Here is a 22,019-nt window from a genome sequence, read left to right on the forward strand (position 1 = left end):
TGTGATACTCTAGTGGGTACATTTGCGTTGAAAAGTCATTCTTGTCGACAGTCGTACTCTTCCTCTGCGCCGTCTTTTCCTGCGAATCCTGGCGGTGGCTTTTTGTTTCTCGCTGTCTAAGGTGAGAAGGCTGCGCAGGAAGTTGAAGGAGAGGTAGAGGGAGAGGTAGGCGAGGAACAGATAACAGGACCAGAGAATCAACATGTCATCCCGGAGTTCAATATCACACCATCCTGCCCACAGTCGGTATGCAAGCAGACAGCGCGCTGGATGATGTTCATAAGAGTAGGAAGAGAACTGTCTGAAGTTCTGACAGTAAATCTAGACATATTTTTTTTTAAAGAATCATTCTACTGAGATTAGGAAAAAACAATAGCAACAACAACAACAACTACAACAAAAAAGATTTTTTGAAAAAACACAGTTCCGTCGTTTTATGTGGAATCATTCATCTCATTGTTAGTTCATTCGGATGGACAGCCTTTTTTTAGAGAGAAAAACAGGATGTTCCTGGTTAAAAAAAAAAGAAAAAAGAAAAGGAGGTGCTTCATGGAGACACAGAGGGGTCATTTAATTCTTTCTCTGTCAGCCTTATTAAGCAGATTATGGAGATAAGCTTATTCAGCATCTGACACGTGACACAGATTCTATTGACACGGTGACATATTTACCTACTCCATACACAGCCCAACACGATACGCACGCCCGTTACTCTTTCAGTCGCACCTCACAGAAATAAAACCAGTTAAAGATGCTTCAGTGTTGTAAAGGGAAGGGTTTTGTTTTGTCATGTGGAATCACTGTCAATCCAAAAATGTGTACAGAAGTGTGTTGACATCTTTCTGCACTGTTAAACAATGTAGTATGATTTGAAACACGGTTATGGAAAGTTTCCCTAACAGGATTCACTGATCAGGGTGATGAGTGTGTGTGTGTGTGTGTGTGTCTGAAAAGAACGATGCTGGCTTTACTGAAGCTCACCTCCAGCTGTTTGTGTTCCCTGCTCTTCATCTGTCTCTCGTTATTACCAACCATCATCTTCTTCATCCATATTAGAAATGGAAAAACAAGCTCTGTGCTTAGGTCAAAAAGAATGTGTTTCAGTAAATGTGTTCTAGAAAAAAAAAAAAAAAACATACTTCAGTAAAAGTATAAATTGTCGTAGGCCCCACATGCACCATTCTGGTAGAACATCTTGGCTTTGTGTCTTTCGTGAGATCACTAGAACTTCTGTTCTTCACCTGATTAATGAATTCTTCACTGTGGAACCTGTTCAGTGCCCATCACTGTAGGGCACTACTGTTACTGGCTGGTGATCTGAAGAGTGCTGATTCAAACCCCTCTGATTAAGAGCTCAGTACATGATTGTTAGGCTGTCTGAGTATTGTAATCTGCAGTGTTTAAGACAGTGAGATGTTTCTGTGGCATTGTACCCAGGTCTTGTTCCTGCTCCAGAGGCCGTCACTACAATACAGAGATGGGCTCTCAACGTATCTTCCTTGATTGAATTATGGATTTTTAACATAAAAGAAAATCAACCAAAAGTCTTAAAAGAACAATCACTCTGTGATACACTGGCAAACTGGCAGGCTTACACACACTCTGACTCTTCTGATGGCTAAACAGAAAGAGGAAAGGGGGGAAAGTGGAGGGAGAATACGAAATCAGAAACGTGCTAGCGGTGTTGTTCAATCATACTGGTACACCACAGAAAAACAGTCAGAAAAAAATAAATAATTGATATTTAGAGTCGGTAATGCATCGCTTTTCACTGTTTCACTATCAACGTGTGTAAAGAGTCACCACACCTTTGATTACTCTTCGTCAAATACCCACCGCAGATCAGAGGTTCCTTCACACACACACACACACACACACACACACACACACACAAAAAACTACCACAGCGTACTGAGTGCGACCAGAAAAAGAGCTCGTTTTACCGCCAAAACACAAATCCCATTCACATGTAGGTTACGCAAACGCTTGAAAAAGGGGTACCGCCCACCCATGATCGCCCAATTGGACACTTGGAAGTAAAGACAGTGTTTCTTGGCAGCAAATCAGGTCTTGATTTAGCACTGAGAGTCACTACAGTTTTACACGCCTACCACCGGAGAGACCACCCACACACGACCTCACATGTAGGAGCCTGATTGAATGGTGGCAGAACACAGTTTTCATATAATATATCAGTCTTCCGCACTGTTTGTGTATTACAAACAAGTCTTTGGTAACAATGAGTGACAACGAAAAGGATTTCGTCGAACGGGTAGGTAAACACACTGAGACAAGATGGGAAGATGTTACTCCTGTGACCACCATATTTTCTCCTCGGACTTGTCGCCATGTTGCAAACTGAATAGTTTTCCTTACAGCGTTTTGCTAACCAGTTGACGAGTGACTCTGTGATATATGGTACATGATCATAAGCGATCACTTAGTATGTGTTACGATCGATTAGATCCGTTTTTAATCATAGCGGTTTGATAAGATGTGTTAGTTTAGTCACAAAAAGGTTGATTAACCAGCAGATTGCCTGATAGGAAATGGCTTTGGACAAATGGCAGAACCTGCGCGACTTGTAAGTCTTCTGTTATCCGTCACCTGGTTAGCCAATAAAGTCAAGGTTATCTAGCGTGCGTTGCTTACATATTTACAATCCATTTTGATTAATTGGTACTTCACTCGGTGCTAATCCTTCATATTCAAGACGCCACAAAGTTAACGAACGCCAACATAGCTGAGCGAAAGCTTTTACAGTTGACTGTGCATACTTCGCCTTTGAGCTACTCTTTATTAATACGGTCTAACGGTCAAAATCAACCTTTATCATATTATCAAGATAATTAGCCGTACAAGCTGCTATGAATTATGAATCCGTCCAATACATAGCTTGGCATGCTAAACTTAATACACACTACATACTTCTACATTGGGTGTGGCAACATACCTTTACGATACTTTCTTTTAGCAGTTCACACAAATTATACGGAACACAACTGTGTCTTTACTGAATCGTGCATACTCAGGTACTCTTAAATATTGTGTGCTTTGGAGTATAATTCTTTGCGCTACGAGAAAAATGTCAGTTAGGTGGGGCTTTCCTTGTTGGGTCGACAAAGGCCAGGATTCAAATAATCAAGTTACTGAAAATATATCATTTTCCCTCTTCTGTTAATCCAAAACCGAGCCGAGTTAAGCGTCGAATTTGGCTGTCTATTCGATCTGGTACGGTAATAACTTTTAGATGCTCCATGAATTCACTCGATTGGTTTCTATCTGCGTTTTCCCAGCAAATCTGAGTATTTGAATCCAGACCTTTGTGCCTTTGCCTAAAGAGAAGGTCATCTGGAGTACTCCTTTCGAACGAATGTAATGCGAAATCCCAACAACTCGAACAGTTAAGCAAAATATTGGAGAGCATTTTCTCTCTAAGTCGGCGTGTTTTTTTTTTTGGTTTTTTTTTTTGCACGTGGCGCCCTGTAAACTGTTTTAAAAAAAAGCAGTACAGGTTAAAACTAAGTCAAAGTCCGTTCTTAGTTCTAAGTCAAAGTCCGTTCTTAGTGTGCAACCTGGAGAGGCTGAGTGACCTTGTCTTTAAGGCACACTGTTTTACTGTTGGCACTGTGGATTTGGTTTTGGCACTATGTTTGTTTATTCGTTTTCTTTTTTAAATCTGCTGTATTGTCTCCTTGCATAACTCGCACTGTGGGATTCGTGTTTTTGTAATGTCAAGTGTTTTTAGTCTAGTGATAATATTCTTCATCCTTTTTCTTTTTTTCTTTTTTTTTTTTTTGTTTTGTTGCGGTTAAGGTTGGAAGAGGAAAAATCTGGAAGAAGTCATATGTGAAGTTTTTATTGAGAATAATTTGAAGCGCTGAGAGATGTGTGCATGCTAATTGTGAGGACCGAGAGAGAAGTTCCCACGTGTAGCGTTTATGGGGAGAGTGGGAGAAATGGGGGAAGACGAATCAAATCAGGGATGAAATTGAAACGGAAGAAAGAAGAAAGGATGTGTTTGAAGTAATGAAGTTAAGATGAGAAGTAAACTGGGAAAAAATCGCGGTGCCAAGTAACTATTTAGTATGTTTGTCCCATACGTGCATGCTTTTTTTCCCCCTGTCCACATTTATTGCAAGGGTTTCGTTAGCACTGTATGTTCACTGAATGTATTATTGCAGTCATAGTTACTGAAATATACATTACTGTTAGTGCTGCTGATAATGTTTGTTGCTATCCACATGTTGAGTAAACAGGTTTTATTAGATAGTCACTTCTCAGTTGTACGGTTTGTACACTAACATAATATGTTGTAAATGATTGACCCTTTTTTTTTCTTTTTTTTTCCTTTTTTTTTTTTTCGACTTCTTGGTGCTAATGTTCTTGATCTGATTGATTTAGGAATCCCGCTCACCCACTAGGAGTGAGAGTCCAAGAGGTTCTGCTAGATCCACCAGCCGGTCCCCGGCCCTCTCCCCGGCCCAGTCAAAGGAGGGCTCTCGCCACTCCCGCTCCAAGTCCCGTTCTCGCTCCCGCTCCAAGTCCAGGTGAGCACACTTCACGGCGTACGCAGGCTGCGACTGTCAAGTGACTGTTATTTGTTCAGAAGAGAATGCTAGTGACTCTTTATACATGCTCTTCTCATTTCTGCCTGTCCGTCTGAACTTGGACCGACTTTTTGGACAACAGCCCCTTTTCTCACCCCGCTGTCACTAAATCTGACCTGAAAAGGCGTCTTTAGCAGCGTGAATCTGACGGATGAGAGGAAAACCATTTTAAACAGTGCCCCATGATGGCTGTCATTTCAGTTAGCCTGGCCACCACGGGAACTGAAGCTGGTGTATTTTATTTATTTATTTATTTATTTATTTATTTTGGACTTCTGTTGGCCCTTTAGGTCCCGTTCCCACCGGAGCTCCCGTAGACAGTACTCTCGGTCTTGCTCCAGCTCTCGCTCACGCCGGAGACGCTCCAGGAGCCGCTCGTACAGCGGAGAGTACCGTCGTCGACGAAGTCACAGTCGCTCGCCCATGTCCAACCGCAGACGCCATATCGGCAACAGGGTGAGCACACGCTTATCGCTCCTAACACGCAGCTCCTCCCTACACCTGCTTTTACACGTGTTCGCTGAGGTGGCTGTTTGTTTGAGGGATTTTTTTTTTTTTTATGCTAATCGTGAGCATTAAGAAGTAAGAGGTTCTTACTTACTTAACGATCATGTCTCTGGCAGCACAAATGTTTAGGTCCGGGTAAGTAACCGGTTTAAAACTTGACGGCTCAGGTCTTCCTCTGGGCGATTCGTGTGGGTATAACTTTGCGCTGGTTTGGAAAGGCATTGTGGGGGGATGTCAACAAGGCTGAGGCGTCTTGGTGTTGCAGAGAGACTGTTTGCATTGACTTGTGTTTCTCTCCTCTGGCCCGTAGGTGAATCCTGACCCAAACTGCTGTCTGGGTGTGTTTGGGTTGAGTCTGTACACCACAGAGAGAGACCTGAGAGACGTTTTCTCCAAGTACGGTCCGCTAGCGGACGTCTCCATCGTCTACGACCAGCAGTCGCGGCGTTCCAGAGGCTTTGCCTTTGTCTACTTTGAAAATAAAGAGGATGCTAAAGAGGTTAGCTTCATTTGATAAGCGTGGTTATGTTTTCCGTCCGTCTGTGGTGTTGGTGGTTGTGTTCATGTGACAGACGAAACAAACAAACACAACATGCCTCACAAAAGTGGGGAAATCTTGTTTTTTTTTTTTTTTAAGTAGTCCTGTGTGCTTACAGCCGCTTAACGGTGCAAGGTGAAGCCCCTTGCGCTGCTGCCACCTGGGACCCCCTAAAATATGCCTGTGTGTTAGTGTCAAACTCTCAAGACAGAATATTGTTTAATATTTTAACTGTTCGAAAAGGCCTCTATACTTTTAAGTGTCTTCCCAGAAATATTATTTCTTTTCATAGTCAACATTAATGCTGTCAGCAATAATCCTTTTCGTTTGTTTTTTTGTTTGTTTGCTGTGTGCGTGTGTGTGTTGTTTTGTTTTGTTTTCCCTGTATAAAAATACAAACCTGGGTTTTGATTGGTGTGATTTCTGCCCGTAGGCGAAGGAGCGAGCGAATGGGATGGAGCTTGATGGGCGGAGAATCAGGGTGGACTTCTCCATCACACAGAGGCCACACACCCCGACACCAGGAATTTACATGGGTCGTCCAACATAGTGAGCCTCTGTTCTGCTTTCTCTCTCTCTTCCCTCATCTCCGTGTGCATGTCAGAAGCTTTGATCAGTTCTCCTGAAGCGTTTGTCAGGACATGCGTGAGTTGTAGCTTAGCTGTATTAAAATGACCCCGTCAGTCAGAACTGAAGTGTTTATTTTTCTTCACGTCTTCTCCAGCGGTGGAGGGCCGAGCGTCAACTCCCGCCGGTCCTCGCGAGATTATTACGACCGAGGCTACGATCGCTATGACCGCTACGATGAGCGGGACCACTACAGCAGATCGTACAGGTAGGAAGAAGAAAGGATGACATCACTCCCCATTAGTGCAAACATCACTGGCTTTAAAGGCTGCCCAGAATATAACCAATCCCTCTGTTTCTCCTTACCTTATCTTATCTCCGAATATAATCAGTCTTTCCGTTTCTTCTGATCTTATCACATAATCTGTGTTTCTGGCTTTTGCGTGTGCGCGCGTGCGTGTGCGGTGAATGAATGTTGTAGTAAAAGCCTGCAGTCAGATACACAATGATCATTTCTGGTGACTTTCGTGTTCGGTTATTTGCGATTAGCATTTTGCAGATTTGGCATGTACAGTAGTGTTTAGTGTTGAGCTTCTGGCTGCAGCTGGTCCTTTTACAGGTAAAGTTGTGTTATATGAATAGCACACATCACTGCTGAGTCCTCAGTCCAACAGAGTGGTCATTGTTTAGGACAACAAACTGCATCTTGGGAAAATGTTGCAGGGTGCAAAATTTGGGGGGGTTGGAGGGGGGGGGGGGGGGGGGGAGGTTTTTCAATAAACACTTGACGAAGTTTGCACTGAGATGATAAACAGAAAGTTGGAGTTATGTAAAACTGGATTTCCAAACAACAGTATGAAAACATACCGTTGGAAGCGTTAGCGTAGTGTGGCTTTAGACGCGCACGGAGCGCGTGTCATTTGGGCAGAGTGTTGGCGGAGCTGTTGGATTACAGAGCACTGGTGACACAGCGGGGCAGACAGAAACTTCGCCGGATATTTAGCTGCATTGTTGACCTCCAGTTGCCTCCCTTTACCCTGCCTGAGTCAGGCCAGGTGTCCTGCACTGCTGCTGTGTTCAGGATCGTGCCCAAAACCCATGAATATGCCCTAAAATATGATCAGTCTGTTGTAAGGTTTAGGGCTGTTATAGGTACTGTAAGAAAGTTAGCCAATGTTAGCCATCGTTCTCACTGCCAGCAAATCTGTATTACTGGCCAGATCCTTTTTGGTTTTTTATTTATTTATTTATTTATTTATTTTTTGTGGCTATGTCTGACTTTTTATATTAATTGTTGTATTGAGTGAATCATATCTGTGTGAAGTGGCCAAAAAAAGTTGAGAAATAGCCTGTGTGTACAAAAGAACATCAGGGACTTTTGTCCTTTAGGTAGAACTAAAATACCAGCCAATCATGGGCCGCGGCAGCATGGTGCAACCCTGTGGTTAAGTCCATATTTTCCTGAATCTACAGCAGTTTGTTACAACTTACAGTGACACTGCCAGCGTTAAAAACCACACGAAGGTGCAGGTTTAGTGGTTTGTGAAGATAGTTCTGCTTTTACTTTGGGCTGTGTTTCCCCAGTAGACCCACCAGCTCATTATTCTGATGAAAATGACGCCGTCAGATTGATCACGACTGGGGACAAGAATCCCTCTGTCCACATTACACATCAGACGATTCTGCTTTGACTCTTCTCACTCCGATTTGGGAGTTGGTATCACCTACAAATGTGTCTCAAATGGATGATGGGGAAAGATACACCTCCACGCCTTTTTTTTTTTTTTCTTTTCTTTTCTTTTCTCCCGCTGCTTTTGAAAAAATGTGAGATCTGTGTCATGTGAAAGGAAGACCTGGGTGAGTGGTGGTGTGGTGCAGTGCCTTACTCCGAATGCTCCCGATGCTAGAAGCAGCGTAATCAAGTTGTGACCGTAATATCACTTACAGTCATTTACAGATGTTTGGCTTTTAGAGTAATCAGGAAATCTGACAGCTGATCAGCTGTTGTCATTAATACAGCCATTTTTTTCCCAAACAGATCTCTTCAGCAGTTGTGGGCTGTGTTCAGTGAGGTGACTTTTCTATGAGCGCGATGACCCATCGGACATGTTCTAAACTGAGGTTTAGCATAAACCGAGCGTCCCTTGAGTCATCTGACCAAATCATAGACCTTCCCACAAGTGCGCTGTGAACAGTCAGATCTCGTGAAAATGATTTGTCTTTATTTTTTTTTTAAGACTAAAACAGAAGAAAATAAATAATCTCTATGTTAAAGAAGACAAAATTCCTGTCATTTGGAACTTTTTATGGTTTCAAATGATGCTGTGTTTCCACAAGCACAAATACTGCGTAAGCAAAGTGTGGAGTTAAAGCCCTAATGCTACTGTGACCACACAGTGAAGCAATAGCCTGCCACAAATATATTTATACACTCTGAGCACAGCCACAGGGAACAGAATGAGGACTTTATAAATGGAACTAAAAAAATAAATAAATAAAATCAAATGGATTTGAGTACGAGCACTAGTCTTGGCTGTGTTTTTGTGTGTTGAGATAGCACATTGTGTCTGGAATGCACAGAGTCTTAAGCTGTTTAAAAAAAATCGCTTGTGGCATCAGAATTTTTGACATTTTTTCTTATAGACATTCCCAGGCCTAGATAATGCTGGCGTGTGGGGGAAACCTGACTGATTTCAGGTCTTGGAATTTGATTTGGAGTTGGAACTGATACCAGGCTTGAATATGTAGAGTGGATCAGAAAACAGAGTTCAGCTTTAATTTCAGAACCAAGAGAAGTGTTATCTGCAATAACAAAACATAAAGTTAAGTTACAAAGAGAGTTCATATTAAATAGTGTAAAAAGATTTAATATGTTAAGGCCTACTTCAGACAGTTAAAGATTAGATTAGGGAATATTATGTGGACGTGGATGGTTTTGAATAAAACGCTGCTTTAAAATGAATTTGTAGTCAGTTTCATTTTCAACAAATCTTGTTACAAAACCCTTAGTTTTTTCTAGTGTGCATGTTAGATACACCCCCTCCCCTGTCTCCAGTCAAACACTCCCAGTCGTCAAACCGAGTTCAAAGTGTGGAGATGTGTGTTCTCACCGGTTGGTCGATTTCGTCATTTGGGCTGGTATTGATGGGCTGATCAGTGGCCCAGCCCTGTGAATAGTTCTCTTGTCTCCATTACATTACATTCTCAGAGCCAGCCTAACCCAGGCATGAGTGGAGTTAAAATGTCTGCATTTTCATGTGAAGCGCAGTGTCTGACAGAATCAGCTAATATGCCTTTAAGGAATGTTCCTTTTTTTAAACCTATCCAACAGGGAAAACACGAAAGATGTTCAGACTATGTGAACTTCTCCATTGTATTTGATGTTGCCGTCATGCAGAAAACACAGTTTATGTACATATTTACACACTACACGCAGCTAAACTTTGGCCTCTCCTTTTTCTGTTTTTCCTCTTCCAGACGCAGGTCTCCCTCTCCCTACTACAGCAGAGGAGCTTATCGCTCCAGATCCCGCTCTTACTCCCCCCGTGAGTATCGTCCCCATCGAAGTAAGAATCGCCGTTTATGTGTCGGCCTCACCCACGCCTAAGATCCACAACAACCAACGTTTAGACTTAACGTTGACAGTCATTTATTTAGCGGACGCTTGTATTCAAAGCGACTCCTAAGGCTCCTTAGTCCCCCCTCCCCCCGCTTTCTGTTTGTTCAAAATGTAAGTTCCTCGTTATTATCTGAGTTAGACCAGCTTCACTGGCTCCTGGTGTGTCGAAAATCACATGACACGTTTGTCACCATCTCAATGCCTCTGTGTGGAGAGGATCACACTGGACGTTCGCTGACTCTGTTAATGTGACCGACTGATCCCGGGGGGGGGTTGTCACAGCCATAATGAATGTACCCAGTTGCGTTTTTTGTTCTGTTTTAATGCACTTATTCTGTCTCCTGGGTTTACAGGTCATTACTGACGGTGAAACCTTTGACGAGGAAAAGTGAACTGGTCACTGGTGTGTTCTCCATTACTGAACCCTGTACAGTCCCTCATATGAGAGATGCCCATTATGTTCTTAAATATGTCTCCCTCTTATGCATCATTACATGGCTTTTTTTCCCCCTGAATTTGCATTTCCTTCAATTATTATTAGTTATTATTACGATTACTATTATTGTTGTTTTTTTTTTTGTTTGTTTACTTGTGTTTTTTTTTTTTTTTTTTTAATTGGATGTTGTATTAGTTTTGTAATGTTTAAAGCTTTCTGGGATGGTGTAACAGTCTGTGTCCATCTCCGTCATGTTTGTACATATTTGAACTCAGTAGTGTTCTTACAATAAACTGCATTACACCAACACCACTACGGTCCTCTGTGGGGTTTTTTTTTTCTTCTTCCCCGTAATCATATTTATTTTCTCCTTGTTATTTCCACCTTCATACTCTGCAAAGGTATAAACATCATCCAGAAATTTCGGAACCACGCTTGTGGTTCAGTGCCAAAAGTTTTATTTATTTATTTTAATCCACACAATTCAGACTTCAAATATTGTCACAGTTTACATTTAAATTTCACAGTTCAAAGTTCACCTTTATTTCTGTGCGTACAACTCCAGAGTTACTGTGACGCTGCCGCTCGTGTTTCAAACAAACTCGAAAACTTTGCAGGAAATCGTTCTAAGTTAAACCAAGCATTTTAAAATGCTTTTTAGGGTCGTGGAGTTGGCCAGAGACGTCACAATGCTCTGACAGATTTTTTTTAAAAAAGTAACTTTCATAACGAAGTTGAGGAGAAACAAAACACTTGCTTTTGCGTTACTGTGGCTGGTTGCGCGGCCATTTTTTTTTTTTATTATGTCCGAGCTTGTGTTGCCACTGACTCTTCCCACATATGAAATACGGTGAACAGCGATTCTAACAGAAGTTTGAGGAGTATTTATTTATTTTTTTGCTCAATACATTTTTGAGTAATAGAATACTCCAGCAAAGTAATGTATAAAAAGGGAATTCTGATATCAGATTCCAGTTTATGTAATAAGAAAACGCGTTCTACCAAAACACATTTATGAAAACGTCACATGGGCATTGCTGGTGATTCTAGAGACTATAGAGCTGGCATTAATGTATGTACATAAATAGGTATTCCACAAGGTGGCTCTATAAATGCTGAAACTCCCTCGATCCGTGTGCTACATTTACATACGGGAGGGCGGTCCGAGGGAGAGTTTCCCTGCTCCGGTTCCTATTTGCCTGTGTCCAGCCTTGTCGGTAACAGTGCTGGGCTGGCTTGATGATTTCGCACCTTAACCAGTAATACAGCAATCATAGTAAATGTCACGTGTCTAAGCCAGAAGCGATGCTTAGAGTGGGCTGACTATGTACGGAGTAGTGTACGGCGGGGGACAACGCCCGCACGGGAAACTATTGTCAAAGGTGCCCCCTGTCAATCATATTTTGACAATTCGAAACCCTCATGTGCAGCCACAAAAAAAAATAAAAAAAGAAAAAAGAAAAGAAAAGAAAAAAGAAAGAAAAAAAAAAGAAAAAGAAAGAAAAAAAATCACAGGCTTTTCAATTATGTAAAACAAAGCCTAAGACGATTTGAGATTGTCATATACAACAGTGTGGACCACCGCTCTGAATTCACGTACAGCAATAACGCTTGATTTTTGTTAAAGATTACTGACCTACCACGAGACCACGTTTCCCCTCTAAACAAGGCAGACCCCCTTATGAGGGCTTTGAATAAACTGTAGGCTATTTGCAGATAGGCTATCTCTTATACTTCCTCAATACTATAGCCTACTCAGTGATCTTTAGTTTCAATCTGAATACTCTTTCAAGTCATTAAGAGATCTGATGTATCAGTCCGTAAACACCTCTAAACTAATTTTGTGATATTTAAGACCGATTTTATTTAGAGGCGGCGCTTGTTGGCTACAGAGTAACGTCGTAACGACACTTTTTTTTTCAATCCCAGTTAAAAGAGTTTGACCAGGAACAGTTGTAGCTGGGGGTCGACTGGATTTGGGGGGTGATTGCTGCTTTACAGCAGATTTTCCATTTTATTTTATTTTTTTATTTTCTTATTATTTTTGTACTGCCGTCAATATAGTGCTCTCAACGCAATTTCCTTGCCAGGATTTTCTCAGATCATGAACAAACTATATGTCGGGAATTTGAGTCCTTCGGTCACTGTCGAGGACTTGAAGCAGCTCTTCAACGAGAGAAAGCTTCCAGTGACCGATCAGGTCCTGCTGAAATCCGGCTATGCCTTCGTTGATTTTCCTGACCAAAACTGGGCAATTAAAGCTATTGAAACGCTATCTGGTAAGTGCATTTCCATTTTAAGTTATGTACGTTTCCCGGCAGAAACAATCGACATTTCTAGTTGAAACCAGCAAAACCGTTCTTGAAAAAGAAAAAGAAAGTAATTATCGTTACCTTAACAGCATTCCGCTCGGGACTGTGCGCGCAGTTGCATCAGTGTCAGAGTTTTCACAGATGTCTCAGTTTGTCATGGTTAGAGAAATGTGCAAATTTATGATCGAATACTCCAGCTCACATTTCCTTGTTATGCATCATATAGCTAACACGCAATGTAGAAATTAAATTCGGTAGATTTGTCTTTTTAAAGGCTCGTGAGAGTTGAATGGGGTTTCTTAGCAGTCACCCATAGGAATGTATGGGATGGTCTGATGTACGGGAAGGCATAATTATTTTTCAGTTATTTTTTATCTTGATTTTATTGAAAAGAACCGACCGAACAAACCGGGAAGAATGTGTCATATCTATGTTCCTAAGGTGTCTAGGTATGTTTTTACGAGGTGTCTTAGAGATACGTGGTGGGGGTCCGGAGGAAAGCGCTAATAAACAGGTAGCTGGGGGGACGAGGTGAGATTCAAATTGTAAGCTGCGCCAGGCCACTCATACATAGCAGTAGCAAGAAAACACCTTCTTTAATTCTGTCCATGCACCCGAGTAACACATGGCGTCAAACAGATATAGATACAGACCTGTTGAAATGAGGAAAGTAAATGCTTTAAAAGCCTTACCCATTTGATCTATTAATCTTAAAAAAAAAAAAAAAAAAAAAAAAATTATATATATATATATATCCCCATTGCTAGTATGTGGGTTGTGGGAGTAGAAAGCATGGCTGCCCATTCTTCATCGGAAGCTCTTAAGTATGAGCTCATGTAGCATTTGGCGCCGATTTTACAAAGTGTGACTTTTAAAAAATCATACTATACGCACATCATCAAACTCAATACCGTTTGGGCCAATTTTTGCTTACTTTAACAACTCGTTGTGTGTGTGTGTGTGTGTGTGTGTGTGTGCGTGTCATGCATTTTAGAAAGGATTATACTGTGTTGTCTTTTTTTATTTTTTTCCAAACTGAATGGCGTGGCCAAGACAGAACAATGTCTTTGAAAATATAAGATACAGTTGCATGTTACTGTATCAAATGTTGACTCGTATTGAAGGTAAACAGTAGGCCTGTGTTGTAATTTCATTTTTGAGTTTTATAGTTATCTGTATGTTCCATTTCCTCCCCACAGGAAAAGTTGAATTGCATGGGAAGGTGATTGAGGTAGACTACTCTGTTCCCAAAAAGCTAAGGTAATGATATTGATTTATTTGTACACGTACGATTACCACCAAATAGATTTCCTGTATCTAACTTTGTAACATGTTCCTGGACTTGATATCATGAAACACTGCTTTGAGGTTAGCGTGGAATATGGAATTATGAAAAACAGGACGCGTAATTGTTTATGTGGTATTTATCTTAAATGAGTACAATTTATCCTCTTATCGACATCTCCAGGTGTAGCCTTACGCCTCTTGAATAACACAAAAATAACAGCATGCTCGTATTTGTGTATTATTGCTTTACACTGTTATTTTGCATAGCGAAAATCAGCACATTGCATTTCTGTACAACAGAAGCTACTTATTGAAGTATCTGTAGTTATAGTTATTCTTATAGGCTCGTTATTTAACGCCAGTTCATGTACTAGTTACCGTTTAACAGTGGGCTTCTAGTCACTTACGCATTATTTCAATGTCTGTATTATGTATCTCAAATGAATTTGTGCAAGGCTTCTGTATACGCAGTCATTGAAATTTCTGTGCACACAGAATCTTATAAGTTATCTGGTGAAACGTAACTGTAAAATTTTAGGGAGTGGTGTATGTATTGACGAGGCATGTAAGTGAATGGGTTGTCTGTTTGACGTATTGCTGACCGCATTGAGATATGAATTAAATAGACATACGAGGCCTGTGTTGTCCTGAGAGTTACAAAATGAGAAACGTCAACATCACAGATATTTTTTTCTATCACTTTCCACACTCAACGTTACATTGTATATCCCCCATACACAAATGGGGCTTATTTCTGGTGACCTACTAGCAAATAATCAGGGCCTTGTTTCGGCCACGTGATTTCGACTGTATGTACATCCTCTGGATGTCTCGCTCTCATAGCAGGCGTGTGGCGGTTATGAGGCTGCGAGAGCTTGTCTTTTAAATGTCCGCTTCCCCCATAATACAGTGCAAACTGAATTGCAAACATTTACGTACACTCACATTGAATTAAATTTATAAACAGTTGTGAGGGTAGGCCTTATGAAACGTCAGCACATTTTAAATGCCGTCAAACTTAACGTTCTTATTTTACAAATGCTGACGTGTAAGGTCGTGATTGCAGACTATTGCTGTGTAAAGTGTTAGATTCGGTCTTAATCGCCTCTTTTGGACGAAGCAGCTTCATGTTCACCACGAGAGCGAGTTTCACATAGAGAGCAGCAAGATGGCCACAGCCTTGGTTTGGAAGAGTCAGCCATGATGGTGCAGGCAACCTAGCTTGACGGCTTCACTCAGTGCAGCATGTGTAGGGAAGTGCATCTTTTGAGGTACATGGACAGTTTCTTATGAAGGAATGAAATCAGAAACTTTCTTTCAGTCTCTGTGGACTCAAGGCCCTGTATATATGTGCATAGCGTTTGTTCGATTTATTGCTTGTGCGTGACAAGTGTAACAGATTTTACATTTTGCTGATACTAACAATGCGGTATCTTGCTGTTCCTTTATACTCTTTTGAGTTAAATTTGGCTTTAATTTCACGATTAGGGACGACACTGAAATGTTAAAAAAAAATTTGTTCTAATTCAAAGAGCTTCGTTGTGAGTATAGCATATATAGTTTGAGATTAAGGTGTAAAGTCTACATATACCTAAATATTGTATTATAGGCACTCTGGTGCCTTAAAGTGTCTTTCAGTGGACTCAATTCTAAATTACTCTTCGAAAATTAAACAGGCTAGGTTATTTAATATATTTGGTGCGTCAAGAATCAGAGTAGATATGAACAAATGCTGCCACGTGAAGAACAATCATTGAAGTCCATCCTTCTGCGCGTGCGCGTGTCTTTTTTTTTTTTTTTTAACTTAACTCTGAAATGTTATCTGATTTACTGTTTTTCACAGATGGTAGCTTCACCTTTCTGAGATGTATTTTGTGTGTGTGTGTGTTTTTTAATTATAGTAGATTCATGTTTGTTTACTGTGAACAAAACTGCTTTTAAAGTTTGCTGTTTTTAATTTATTTTCTTCTGTATTGAAAAACAGTCATTTCCTTGCTTATGTTTGTTCAATGGTTATTAATTAAACAGCAGAAATAAAATTATGCAGGTGACATAACAGCCCACCTGTTTGCAAAGAAAATGCCATTTAAATATAAATATATTATTTTTAAAGATCTGATACAGGTAAAGTCAGCAGAACATGAACTGAGCTTTCCTCAGTCCAAATGCTCTCTCTCTGTTTATTTCCTATGTTTTTAGTGCCTTTGAAATGGCAGAATACAGGAGGTGAGACAGTCTGTCCGGTAGTGGCTTCATGTGTGGGTGCTGTGATGGGGCTCTGATCTGATGAGACCCTTCACGTCCTGGACTGTCGTGCATCTTGCCCATAACAATGCGAGGGAACAGTGCACTGTTTTAGAGAGGCCTGCCATTGGAGCCACTCTGATAGGATCTGTATAGATTTTTAATGTGTTATATGAATGTGTGCTGCTTAGAATGAAAGGCAGTTGTGTAGTTGCGTGTTCATTGATCCTTTCTGACCTAATTATGATGGCATAAGATGAGGCGTCGCAGGCCCTGAGACAGCTGTCGGGGTGGTGAAATTGAAAAATGGTCGTCCTCTTGTGAGGGTAACATTACGCCAGTTTAACCTTAATATTCTCATTGTCTTTTATGGGTCCTGCACCCCAGCCAAGTTTTAATTCATTTTCATTTCCCCTCCTTCTTTTTTTAATTTATCTCTGTGTGTGGATATATAGATTTTTTTTTAAATCTTAATTATTTATTTTTAAAATAAAATCAAACCCATATGTTTTTCAGATGAAATGGCGTTTACTTTGTTGTAGGAGGAAAATGTACACGTGTTGAGAGATTTGTCTGATCTTGGAAATAAATAAGTGAATAAATTACTTTGTTTATAGGCTGTATGGGAAAATAGCTAGGTGGAAAGATTAAAAAAACAGGCTTGATGTGTAGCAGAATTGTGAGACACTGACTGTCTGTGTGTGTGCTTGCATGTGTGTGTGTGTGTGTGTGTGTGTGTGTGTGTGTGTGGCTTTGTCATGGAAATAAAATGCTGAATTCCAGAAGGTGTGTGATTGTGTCTTGGTGATGTGGTGTGTTGGTTTACCTGTGGATCTCTGTATGTACCTTTATATGCTGTTGTCTTCTTTCTCTTTTTTTAATCGAATTCTAGAATGTTGGACAGAATTCTAAAGAACTTTGAGGACATGGTCGTTCAGTAATAATCTGCTCAGGAAAAGTTGCCACATCATCTAATGCCTTCACATCTGTATTGTGTGCACTGTTTTCAAGCTATTTAGTAATTTTCTGAATTAGCAAATTGTGAGTAATTATTTATTCTGGTTGTATATATCAGGTTCCCACAATTATCTGACATTGTAAACTTGCATTTGTAAATTTCCAGAGGAAGAATTTGTAATAGAAGGTAAAAAACTGAACATGAAGAGGCACACTTAAGTGTCATTAAATTTAAAATTTTCTCTGTGGTAATATTTCAGTTAATATTCTGGTTATGGTGATTCATTTGTTGAGTTTTTTTTTCTTTTAAATATGATGACTGAAAAAAAAAAGACAGGAGCAAATTCTGATGAGTGAAAAATAAAACATTCGCTTGGACCTAAAAGCAAAAATGCCCAAACGCAAACTGTTTTAATTTCTGAACAATTTCAAAACAATGCATATTTTATATCAAACCACCAAAGTAAATAATAATAGCATGAAGTTAAATTGACCAACATAAATGTATTTTTTAAATTGTTTCACAGCACAGGTAGAATGACATAATTCACAATTTTTCATTTTCTTAAAATTATGTTTAATTTTTTTTAACATCTAACATTGTCTGATTTCTTTAAATATGACCTGTTTGGAAACATTTATGAGCACTGTAACAGTTAAGTCTGATTCCTATCATTAATAGATGGAAATTGGTTACAAATGACAACATTGGTTGCAAATTACAATAACTGGTTACAAATGACAATCTAACAAATCACAAAGCAATAATTTGAGCACCTGAGTTTTGATGATTTAAAAATCTATCATTTACATTCATAATAGGACTTTAATTGAAAACTTCTGTGTAGAATTATTTTTCTTAGTGTATGATAAAATATTTTAGTGAATAGTTATTTTGTTTTTTCTTCACAAAGTCAAAAGGAGCATGGTTTTAAAGAAAATCAGTTATGTGAATTGGTTAGATATTTTTATATAGACACCATAGCTTTGAAGAACCAAGATGAATTTGGCTGTTGTCATGTTGATGAAAACAAATGTTACCTCCCTGAATGCAAACAAATTAGTGTATTCAAAATAAATTGCATAGCATTGTTGAAATTCTCAGCACACTTGAAAACCCTTTAATATCTGTCTCACAAAACACCACAAAAAGTTGTCATTGAAAAAGCAAAGAAAGAAATTGAAATTCTTGTTAAAAAAAAAGGAAAGAGAGAGAGAGAGAGAGAGAGAGAGAGAGAAAGAAAGAAAGAAGAGAAACTGGGCTCTGTGGTTGTTTCAGAAGAAACTGTTACTAATAAAATGTCTGGTGTCAATCTTGCCATGGAAGATTGAGATAAAAGCACGGATCAGGACAGGGCTTATGAACAGAGAGAAAATGCCATAGTGGGACCAGTCCACTGACACAGGCCATGCCATTAGTGTGTAGGACCGCACTACTATCACCAGTATCAACCGCACTGATATCACTAATACCAACCGCACTGATATCACTAATACCAACCGCACTGATATCACTAATACCAACTGCACAAATATCAACCGCACTGATATCACTAATACCAACCGCACTGATATCACTAATACCAACTGCACAAATATCAACCGCATCATGCTTTCCTAAAGATCAGATATTACAGCACATCCACTGTACTGCCCAGCACTGCGCACCATTCTGATTTCACATGTGTGTGTGCGTGTGTGTATATATGTGTACATATATATATGTATGAGTGTGTGTGTGAGGGTATACATATATAAAAATACTATGTGCGTGTGTGTATGTATGTGTGTGTGTGTGTGTGTGTGTGTATATATATATATATATATATATATATATATATATATATATATATATAAAAAGATGTATAAGCATAAACAATTTCCTGATAGTGAAAAATTCCTTACGAATGCCTGGTCCCCCCCCCCCCCCCCCCTCCTCTATGTCGTACGCCCTCCAAAATCAAATAATGTGAACACTTTAAAACTTGTCCTGTGTTGTCTGGACTTGGTATATTGTTTTGTGTAATTTAGGACTTGGTAAATTGTTTTGTGTAATTTAGGACTTGGTAAATTGTTGTGTGAAGTTTGGACTTTGTGGATTGTTGTGTGTAGTTTGGATTGTTGTGTGTAGTTTGGACGTTGTGGATTACTGTGTGTAGTTTGGATTTTGTGTGTAGTTTGGATTGTTGTGGATTGTTGTGTGTAGTTTGGACTTTGTGGATTGTTTTATGTAGTTTGGACGTTGTGAATTATTGTGTGTAGTTCGGACGTTGTGAATTATTGTGTGTAGTTTGGATTGTTGTGTGTAGTTTGGATTTTGTGTGTAGTTTGGACGTTGTGGATTGTTGTGTGTAGTTTGGATTTTGTGTGTAGTTTGGACATTGTGGATTGTTGTGTGTAGTTTGCTGTCAGTTGGTGCTGGCAGAGGGACATGAGAGCATCAGTTTGGTCTTCTCTGAATCCACTTCTAAACGTGAAACTCAGACTTGTTCAGAAGAACAGCCCAACAGAACTCTTCCACACTGCACTGTTCCTTCCCTCTTCATCCTCCTCTCCGTCAGGTACCGGTCCGCTCACCTGTTCTGTCTGTAATGAGAACGCTGGTCTCACTCCAGCCTCCATCTCCGGAAGGAGACAGAAGCACTGTGTCACGCCACACCCTCATTCACCTGCATCCCTGTGCTCAGAGTCCAAGAGCAACCATTTACCTGCATCCCTGTGCTCAGAGTCCAAGAGCAACCATTTACCTGCATCCCTGTGCTCAGAGTCCAAGAGCAACCATTTACCTGCATCCCTGTGCTCAGAGTCCAAGAGCAGCCATTTACCTGCATCCCTGTGCTCAGAGTCCAAGAGCAGCCATTTACCTGCATCCCTGTGCTCAGAGTCCAAGAGCAGCCATTTACCTGCGTCCCTGTGCTCAGAGTCCAAGAGCAACCATTTACCTGCATCCCTGTGCTCAGAGTCCAAGAGCAGCCATTCACCTGTGTCCCTGTGCTCAGAGTCCAAGAGCAACCATTCACCTGTGTCCCTGTGCTCAGAGCGCAAGAGCAACCATTCACCTGCATCCCTGTGCTCAGAGTCCAAGAGCAACCATTCACCTGTGTCCCTGTGCTCAGAGCGCAAGAGGAACCATTCACCTCTGCTTGATAGGCGAGGGAAAAAAAAAAAAGAAATATGTTTTTCCGGATATTCCGCTTGGTCATTAATGTGAACATAAGTTGAAACTTGATATGAAAGTTGCATCGCTGGACCACTGGTTTCAAGCGTTTCAGGTGGATATGTGTATGTTTCAGGTTAAAATAAAAAGGGTTTTCTTTCACTGTTTTAGGTGCTGCAGAACACTTCCGTTTGAGTTCACGTGAACTCACCACAGAGTGTTGTCATTTGTTTAGGAATCTCGTTGTCTGTAAAGAGTGTTGAGAAGAACAGGATTACTTGAGAGAGAGCGTTGGTCATATACAGGGGTAACTGGACTCTTCTGTGAGACTTTGTTTTTGATATTTGCCCCCCCCCCCCAAATATGATTTCTTTTGTTGTTATGTTTTTTTTTCTGTTTGTTCAGAAACATCATCCCTGTAATCTGTGTATGTGTGTGTGTGTGTAAGTGTGCGTGTGTGTGTATATATATGTATTTATCTGTGAGAGAGACATATGTCTGAGAGACGTGTGTGTAAGGAGAGGTGACAGAACTGAGAGAATGTCATGTGATGTACAGTGAGCACAGAGCTGTACTGTACTGTGTAGAGCTGATTGGTTACCATAGCATGTTTTACTGGATGAAAAACCCAAACCCTCCCTCATGTTCAGGCTATTCTACAGCCATTCAGAAACAGGTCAAATGAATCTCGTGCGCTTTTGTCTTAAGCTCCTTCAAGCTTTTTTTTTTTTAATGACTTGTCAGAAGAAATGATTGACAGTTTGTGCGTGTGTTTGTGTGCGTGATGACGTGTCTTACACACCCCGTGGGTTTGTTTTTTGTAAAGGTGGATAAATGGCATGAAATAGAACTCTCTCTGTAATCTGTCACAGTGATTCCACTCTGTCTTATCCTAATAAATCTGTCAGTTGTTGCTTGTTGTCTTGTATTTTCGTTTGTTGCACACCCCTCTAAACGGTTAATGGCTTTATTGACCCAGATGAAGATTCTCTTTAAAGACAGGCAAATGGAGAGCCACTCCCCAGTGTTCCTGCACGCGCGTGTTCAGTCGGCGAAGATCACTTCCTCCTTCTGCCCCCCTCCCCCCCCAGGTGTACTAATCCTCCAGTGTCTAAGTGTTTCGAATCAAAGCGGGTTGAGCTCCCTGCTTGTCTCTTGTGCTGCTTTCCATTGAATGAAAAGCGACTTGTGCGTGTGTGTACACAACAAAACCGTCAACTGTTTTCTTCTCTCTCCCTCCTGTTTCTCTGACCTGGGAGAAAACACAACAGCTTTATTTGCTTTTTATTTTTTTTCGTGTGTGTTTGAAGTCTTCAGAGATAGAGAGTGTCGTTTGGCAGCGGATATCGGTCGTTGGTGGCTGGTGACTTTAGCAGTGTCTCCTGTCTGTGCATGTTTGATCAGCCCTGTTTGAAGTGTTTGGTCTTGCACGGAGTCTGATCAGAGGAAGTGAACGCAGTAGTATTGATTGTCATTGGACAGAGCTTTCACACTCAGAGCTGTTACTGAGATTGTGCCGTCAGATTGAACATGACGCTCTTTAGACAGTCACGTTAAATCCAACAGATTCCAAACCCTGCGTGGAAATAGAAGCTACGTACACTCTGCTCTGTGTGGAGAGGAGATCCATTGGCAGACGGCAGATTTCCACACATGACTCAGAGAGAGAGAGAATGAGAGAGACTAAGAAGAGAGAGGTAGAGAGAGAGAGAGAGAGAGGATAAGTCACACACTTGGGTAGCTGTTTAAGTGAGGGGCAGCTGAGATGCCCAGCAGGTGCCCTCT

At 40.6% G+C, this 22,019-nt stretch overlaps 2 protein-coding genes across 4 annotated transcripts in view; both read left to right on the forward strand.

The window, feature by feature from the left end:
* Positions 1-2,137: 2,137 nt before the first annotated feature.
* Positions 2,138-10,344, forward strand: tra2b (transformer 2 beta homolog). 2 transcript variants are annotated; one of them, XM_030786660.1, is made up of 8 exons: positions 2,138-2,272; positions 4,405-4,550; positions 4,901-5,066; positions 5,428-5,616; positions 6,089-6,204; positions 6,380-6,490; positions 9,700-9,788; positions 10,195-10,344. In XM_030786660.1, the coding sequence occupies exons 1-8, from the start codon at positions 2,240-2,242 to the stop codon at positions 10,203-10,205; spliced, it is 861 nt and encodes a 286-aa protein (XP_030642520.1). In that variant the 5' UTR covers positions 2,138-2,239; the 3' UTR covers positions 10,206-10,344. The 2 variants fall into 2 exon arrangements, with proteins under 2 accessions (XP_030642520.1, XP_030642521.1); XM_030786661.1 differs by having other exon boundaries at positions 9,700-9,767.
* A 1,919-nt stretch (positions 10,345-12,263) lies between these two features.
* Positions 12,264-22,019, forward strand: part of igf2bp2a (insulin-like growth factor 2 mRNA binding protein 2a) — a 58,193-nt gene continuing 48,437 nt past the window's right edge. For both annotated transcript variants that reach the window (XM_030787324.1, XM_030787326.1), the window contains exons 1-2: positions 12,264-12,556; positions 13,789-13,849. In XM_030787324.1, coding sequence (XP_030643184.1) covers positions 12,382-12,556; positions 13,789-13,849 — 236 coding nt within the window. In that variant the 5' untranslated portion in view covers positions 12,264-12,381. The remainder of the gene's footprint in view (positions 12,557-13,788; positions 13,850-22,019) is intronic.

Source organism: Chanos chanos, chromosome 10 (genome assembly GCF_902362185.1).
Source record: "Chanos chanos chromosome 10, fChaCha1.1, whole genome shotgun sequence".
Classification (NCBI taxonomy): Eukaryota; Metazoa; Chordata; class Actinopteri; order Gonorynchiformes; family Chanidae; genus Chanos; species Chanos chanos.

Bases quoted from the DNA above. Each gene is read 5' to 3' on its own strand.
- tra2b (XM_030786660.1), top strand. From the start codon at position 2,240: ATGAGTGACAACGAAAAGGATTTCGTCGAACGG. The intron at 5,617-6,088 runs GTTAGCTTCATT...TTCTGCCCGTAG, and splicing joins ATAAAGAGGATGCTAAAGAG to GCGAAGGAGCGAGCGAATGG. The intron at 6,491-9,699 runs GTAGGAAGAAGA...TTCCTCTTCCAG, and splicing joins CACTACAGCAGATCGTACAG to ACGCAGGTCTCCCTCTCCCT.